General features: G+C 46.8%; 1 protein-coding gene across 1 annotated transcript; it reads left to right on the top strand.

Annotated features, from left to right (window-relative positions):
* The first annotated feature begins 930 nt into the window (after positions 1 to 930).
* LOC116086132 (spermatogenesis-associated protein 31A6-like) lies at positions 931 to 6,067 on the top strand. The gene is given in 7 exon segments (XM_031364387.1): positions 931 to 1,251; positions 2,515 to 2,575; positions 2,819 to 3,392; positions 3,394 to 3,798; positions 3,800 to 4,175; positions 4,178 to 5,431; positions 5,434 to 6,067. Coding segments are annotated over 7 exon segments (3,045 nt in total). The 5' UTR covers positions 931 to 1,076; the 3' UTR covers positions 5,634 to 6,067.
* Positions 6,068 to 7,696: the final 1,629 nt, after the last annotated feature.

The raw sequence follows: 7,696 nt of genomic DNA, 5'->3' as shown, positions 1-7,696 counted from the left end.
AGTGAGTGCATACCGTGTTTGTTCTTTTGTGATTGGGTTACCTCACTCAGGATGATATTCTCCAGATTTACCTAAGAATTTCATAAATTTATTGTTTTTAATAGCTGAGTAGTACTCCATTGTGTAGGTTTCGTTTTTTTTGCCTTACTATAAAAACACTCTGCACGCTAAGTAAAGTACACCTTGATACATCTAATTGGTGTGGTTTCTCTTTGCTCCCCCACTCGCTTATATTCACAGGTCCAGTTCGTCTCCTGTCCAGGACAATCCTATCGTGTAGGGTCCGCTGGCGGAACACTACACATCATAATGCAATAAAAGTTAAAAAAAAAAAAAAAAAGTGAATGCTCACAGCCAACCAATGGATTGAGGGCAGATTCCCCAATGGAGGACCTAGAGAAAGGAATCAAGGAGCTGAAGGGGTTTGCAACCGATAAGAGAAATAACAATATGAACCAACCAGTACACCCAGAGCTCCCAGGGACTAAATTACCAACCAAAGAGTACACATGAAGGGACCCATGGATCCAGCAGCATATTGAACTGCCCTTGCTGATTCATGTGTGGTGTCTGCCCAGTGGACTGGTCTGCAGGAGCTGATTTCTGTTTGGTGATTGCTAGGGGACTAGACTGAAAACAACAAAGATTGTAACTGCCCCGTTGAACTATTTCTGTGCAGGTCCATTTTCCCCATATCTTAATAACCTTTCTTTCTCACTTCCTATGTTGGCTCATGGGCTAGAGGGGAATTTAACCCTTCTTAAAGTAGGTTGAACAAAATATATGCTTACACAGAGTAGTAGTGGTGCCCAGGGATAAGGAACAAAACAGGGACAGAGGTCTATTTGTGACAGATTTCAGCAGCAGGATTTGGAAGGAGGAAGCAGGAAAAGGACACAGGAGGGGACTCTGTGCTGGAGGATGGGGAGGGGCTGTGGTACCCCCTCTACTGCCAGGAGCCCTTTGTGATGAGGAGGAGGCACAGCTGTGTGATGTGGCCTGAGCCCTCCTGACACATCTCACACTCACTGCACTCAAGGAGTCAGTAGCCTGAGAGCTGCACTGCGATTAAGAAGATGGAGCATTTTCTCGTTCTAATGAAGACCATGGATGAGCCCCAGCATTACACACATAGCAATGGACGCGAGCATTGCCATTATGTGTGGAGCTGGGCTCTTTTTCCTACTACTCCCCTTCCTGGAAGAGTGCCCAGTGTCACCAGCATCTGGAAGCCAAAAGGACATGCTCAAGGTGAGGAGAGCCTTGGTTCACACACACTGGAGCAGCAGTCAGGGTTAGGGTTAGGGTTCATGACTGCTACTCTCACATTTCCTAGGAAAACAGGCTTAGTGACAATTTTTGTTATTGTTTTACAAACAATAACATAAGAATATATTCTTCTGTTTTAGTCTGAGGTATGAGATATGAGACTGCTTCAAAATGTCCGCAGCAGCTGAGTATGACATGCCTCATATTCAAGCTGGGGCATGATTTTGCCAGCAGCTGATAGTTTCCCTGGTCCTGTGACTTTTGAAATTCTGGGGACTTTTCAGAGCATACATAAATGCTAGGTCCTTGAGAGCAATGGTTTTTATTGCTTGCTAGTGTTTGTGGTTTGATAAGTAGTACCGTGCAGAGAAGAGAAAAGGAAAAGAAATTTGATATCTTGACAGTGACGATGAATTCCCCAAGGAACTCAACCTCCCGGTCAGCAGAAAGACCTCTAACAATAATGTCTCCCCCTTTCCCGACTATCCCTTTTCTCTATCCTATCAAGTGTTAGGGGATAGAACCAGTGGAGGAAAAAGGGTGGAGAAGGTTGGAAGAAAGATGAACCTACAAACTAGCTAATGTCTAGCTACAGACAGGTGAGGGAAAATCTCCACAAAGAGACTAAAGGGAAGACAGGCAGAGCAGAGGTGAGGGTGGCCCTGAGGTGTCTGCCTGAAGCTCTCAGACCATCTGTTCAAGGAGGCAGAGAGGCCCTAAGGATGAGTGAGGCTCCATGGACAGACTGCATTTCTGAGTTGGGGAGGACACAGGACAAGTACAGAAAAAGATGATCTGACCTCTGTTCAGGTGCATGCATTCATTGGAGTTGAGCTGATATGAAGCACGTGATGAGACCAAGGGCCTTAGATCAGGGCTTGGATCTCCTCTGGTCTGAGGATGGGTGCTACACATGTGAGTGCTGCTCAAGGTACTGAAGTGATGCTGTGCCTCTGTATGGAGGATTCCCATGTACACCTAACAGCAGGTAGCTTCAATTCTCGTAGCTGCATTTCTCTTTTGATAACTGATCCTGTGGCCATTACAGTATTGTAAGAGAAAATACACAGGTCGAAGGAAGGGCAAAGATGGTATAAATGGAGAGATGTGGTCCCTCCACTCTCCTTGCTCACTTTCAGTGTTCTGTCCTTGGATTATGGTGGTTTAGCATAAGTAGTCTTAAGAGAGATACCTCACTCCTGTGTGTTTTCATTCCTCATCCTGATCCTATGTCACTATCTCCAGGTTGTAGAGATGGAGGAAAAAATGTGGAAGAGACCAAGACTCCATCACAACCTCCAAAACTGTAAGAAATCTTTGTCTTATGGAATTTTACATACCAGAATGTGAGCTCATGGTCTGGGCATCTTTATTCTGAATATGCAATGGAGGGTGGGATTTGAAGACATCTCTGTTGGATATGAGACTAAGGGGCATAGGATATGTAGGCAATGGAGGGACTATATGGCTACAGGTGCCGTATTTACAGACTGATGGACTACTTGATCCTTTGCTTGTGGCTGATGCTTTTGCCCCCTGTCTTTTGCAGTCCCAACAAGCAACTCTTCCTGGACTCCACACCACAAACGTTTTGGAAACTGAGTCAAAAAACAGATCACCATTCTTTCTCTCAGCTGTTCAATTATCTCAAGCTCATGGAGGATCTTATACAACAGAAGTTTAGTGTGCTCTTCTGGGGCACATGCTCCATTTTCTCGGAATCAGTGATGGCTACTGCCCACGAGCTCAGAAGCCCTTCCTTGGCAAAATGTAGATTCGTAAGGTCTATTGATGCTTGTGGTCCTGCCCAAGATCCATCCCAGACTAAAAGACCTCCACAGCATTCCCAGGATCAGCCATGACCTCACCAACTTGTAACACCATTCTTGGTAGGTGTGAATAAAGTCCAAGAAGAAGAAATCTTCCCAAAATCTACCCCAAAACAAACACCTCCTTGTTTCAAAAGTAGGGCCTATGTAGTCTCATGTCCTAACATGGAGAGAAGGATACAGGCATCCCTACCAAAGGAAAGCCTGCCCCGGAAACATGGAATGTATTCAAAAGACACCAAGGATTATGATAACCCAAAACATCAAAAAGCCATTAGCAAACCCACTGGGAACTTTCCCAAGGGGCATCCTGCATACTAAGGCTATCAGGCCAGCCTCCATCCATCCAGAGCATTGCCAGATGCTCCAGCACCATAAGGAGCCACAGAATAAACACATGGCAACTAATGTAAGAGAAGAACAAGGAACCCTCTTCAGATTCCTCCCATGCAGAAAACTGACCCAGGTTCAGGGACATTTCCCAGCACACAATGATCATGAATGCAAGAGCAGTCAACTCTATCAGGCTGACCTGTCCTCCATCCTCAACTCCAAAACCTACAAGTATAGCAAATTGAAGGGGTCTATGCCCACAAGGGTACCATTAAAGAAGGACAGAGCAAAGTCTGATGTGCATAACACCAAGAAGGAACTTGGTGTTGGGCCAAAACAGGAGCCTTGCACTTCAAGCAGCACTCCTGGGAAAGGTGCTGAAACCCAGGAAACCTGCACTGAGGACAGAGGAAGTGTCCTACATGAATGCTGCTGAGCATCATTCCCTGCTTGACTCAAAGACTGAAAGGATGCCAGCATCAAACATCATACAGATTCCTATGAAATACAGAAGTAGACCATATCGGCAGACCCTTGAGGCAAGGGATCCCACCCCATCTGGAGTTCCACCCTCAAACCTTACCAAGGTTGTGTATCCCTCCTCACCCATCTGTGATTCCAAGGCTGCGTACTATTCCAAGGCTGCCATGGTCCTGGAAAAATTGCATCACCAAGATCCAGGAGGAACAATGGCAGAAAGTACATTAGCTGCCAGGCTAGAGAGAGCTGAGTTCATAACTCACCTGCAGAGGTTCAGGAGACCCAAAGAGCCCCTCCACCTGCTGCCAGCCATGGGACCCCAAAGGCCCATCCACATCCATTGCAGAGATACCTGAGTGTTCAGAGACCTGTTTTGTACTTCTAGGCAGCAGATCCCCAACAGAGCAGGACTATTCAAGGCATTGGAAAAGGCAGCCCGCAACCAAATACCAATCCCAAAATGGCCAAGCATGCACCACAGAAGGGCTTTCAGAAGGTAGACTCAGGACACTGCCTCCAGTGTGTGACAATGGAAGGCACTGGAGAGAGGGTCCCACCACCTTCAGCAGCCAGACAAATTAATATAGTGGAGGTAAAAGAAGAGCCACTTTGTGCATGGGGAGTGAGTCTGGGATCCAGTGAGATTCACAATAGCCAAGACATCAGTATCAGTTGCAGGGTCTGTGGGTCTTTAGGGGCCAACAGACTCCCAGCTCATCTACAAACACCTACCCCACAACACTCACAGGACTCAACTTTAAAAACACAAGTCTACAGTAACATTATTTTGAGTTCAAACAAACAGAAAGAGGCCTGGCCTGTGAGCCATCATCCAGATGGTCCCAGTAGAGTATGCCCTGCTAAGGTCAGCTTATCTTCACAGGACTCACTGCCCAGCTTCCAGACTAGAGGCCAAAACCCCAAGACTTTCCAGGGCTTATGTGATGTCTTCATGAGGAGACACGAGAGGGTGGATACTTGAGAGAACAGAGTCCTGAAGAATAAGATTGAAATTTGGGATCATAATAGGGTTCATCCCCATGAAGAGAGGCAGAGTACTAGAAGATCAAGAGCCCTTAGCCATGGAAAAAAGCTTGAGGAAGTAAGGCCTTCCATCCCAAGCTCCACCCACCTCAAGGATACAGCCAAGTCTCAGATACCAGAAAAAGGAGAGGCTACTTCTAAAAGCTCTTGGAAGAACATCCCAAGGTATGCTTTACAATATGGAAACCACAGTACAAAATACACCGGGCTTGGGGATTCTTTAAAGATTGATCACCCCCCACCAGCTGCTGAGCATACACAAGAAAACTTAACAAGAAAAATGGTCATCTACCGTGTGATAGCTGAACTGCAATCCCTTATGTATGTTCTGTTCCAGATCTTGGAGGACACTGAAGGAGACCCATTAGATGTACAAGGGTGTACAGTAGAATCACTGACATCCCAGCTAGGTGGCTCAGCCCACTCTTCTGAGGGTCTGTATGACACAAACCATAGCAGACTAGCAAGCAGAGGGAGCTGGGCCACGTCAGCTCTGAGATGAATAAAAATCCCTTCACATATAGAGGAATTGGAGATAAACAGCAGTCAGTGATTAAAGTCCAGAGAGCCTGTGACCAACATTTGAACCAAGAGAAGAGAGGAATGTACTTGGACCAGCTCCACATGCCCAAGGGTTATGACTTTCTATGTAGGCACAGGGAAATTAGAGACAAGTAGGAGCCAGGTCTTGCTGACCAGAGAGCCTGTGACCTAGGTAGAACAAAGATTGTAATGGGCCACTGTCCACATAGAAACCCTGAGTGGCACAAGCTTTCATTGAGATACAATAAAACTGTAGACAAACAGCAGCCAGGTGTTAACCATAAAACCTTTGACCCACATCAAATTAGAAAGAAAGGCATGGGCTGTGGCTGCTTTCTGAATCCCAAAGAGAACCACCCAGTCAATCACAGGAGAACTGACTGCTCTTGGCCTTCATTTGCTGCCCAGGGAGCCTCTGAACCCAGATAGACCTACCAGAATAGGTCAAGGGGCAGCTGGCTCAGGCCATCCATGCCTTCCCACACCAGGATGTTCTAGAAGATGTCCCATCTGCCCACCCATTGTTTCCCCCATGCCTCCTGGTAATAAACTTGGTTTTGTCCCTGCAAGGAAACTCTTTCTTTCTGGAGCTCTTCCTTGCATGCTCATGGCTACTTTGTAGTCAGCATTGCTTCTGCCTCAGCTCAGTTTATGGAGAGACTGGGCACATGGGAAGGGACGGTCACTGAATTCCCATTGCTGTGCAGTTAGTGTTAATCTTTCTGTCATGACAGAGACAACCAAAGCATACATGTTTTCAGGATGAGTCAGCCTTGTTAAGACCCCACCTAGGTCAGTCTCCCAACGTGTTGCCTTCACTGTCCCACTGTGATGTTGGTGTCACTCTACAGAATGGTGTGCAAAAACAACAATCAGAAACTTTCTAGCCCGACAGGAGCTGGGATGATTGCGCCATGCTTGGCCAGCTTGACCGTGACATCATGGCTGGTGCTCCTGGAGGCTAAGAGAGCATAGAGCCAGTAGCTAAATTCCAGCAACTGGAGGAAGGGTACAAGCAGAGTTTCACTGGTGTCTGATAGGTGGTCAGGCACAAATGCCCATGAAGCTGAGCCTGGCTCATTCTTGAACTTCTCTGTCCTTTTCTGGATGCTCCCTGCTCCCCATGGTTCAACATCCACAGAGATGGGCCTTTTTTCCTTCATCACTTGAGAGACAGAGGAAACAGACTCTGTTGGAAAGGTTAAAAATACCTCACTGACTCAGTACTGAGTAGCCCTCAGCAGTATCAACAGCATCCCCAAACCCTTGCTGTAAATGCCTTCTGGGTCCAGAGAAGCCATTACCCAGCCATTACTCATGGGCTAGGCCAAAGAGAGGTGGCAAAGGTCTCCTCAGAAATCTGAGCATACATGGGTAATTGTAAGGATTGATCAATTTGTGCAAAGTCCGGCAACTGTGGTTTCCTCTCCTGGTCACTACTGTTTATCTTCCCAGGAAGGACAGGAATGCAGCCAACTCTGCATTCATTCCTTGCAACCTAAATTCCTAGAGATTGTCTAAAACATGTCAGCAGGCTCTACCATCTTCCATGTGTTCAATGTGTCTGACAGCAAGTTTGCTTCTCTTTACTGAACAGAAATCACAGTGACTGTATTAAAGGCACAAGCACATATGTGGACATCCTGCACCTTGCCACTGCCCAAAGTCATGTCTGAAATATGCCCTCTTCCAACATGGTCCAGTAGATGTGAGGACCAGGGGGGCAAACCTGCCAACACTCACGCACACACATACATACGCACACACAAATACACACACAAATACACACACAGAGCTAGCTATGATACCATGCTGGATATCACCAACTACTGCTGGCCCACTACACTGCTAGGCATGGAGCTTTGAAGGAAGGAGGGAAGGTTTGTCAGAAGATACACAACAAGTCCTGAAACACTTCAGTAGTGTAGCAGAGGGTGGAGGTCTGTAGTGTTGGCAGGGGATGTGAGTTGGCTACAGGGATCAAGGGAGTCCAATAGGGTCCGATATATTAGTGTACATGGGACAAGCTGGACACCTGGAGAGAGGCTGGATACCTAGGAGTTTCTATGGGAAAACAGCAGGGTAGTGTCCAGCATGGCTTCATAATGTGCAATGTGTGCAGATGGAAATGCCTGGGAAAAGGGGAGCATGCATCCCTAGGGCCTGTCTGTCCATACTTGGTATATGGGGTAGGTTCA

This window comes from Mastomys coucha, unplaced genomic scaffold (genome assembly GCF_008632895.1).
Source record: "Mastomys coucha isolate ucsf_1 unplaced genomic scaffold, UCSF_Mcou_1 pScaffold12, whole genome shotgun sequence".
Classification (NCBI taxonomy): Eukaryota; Metazoa; Chordata; class Mammalia; order Rodentia; family Muridae; genus Mastomys; species Mastomys coucha.
Note: the sequence above shows the minus strand (reverse complement) of the source record. Positions and strands in the feature narration are given on the sequence as shown.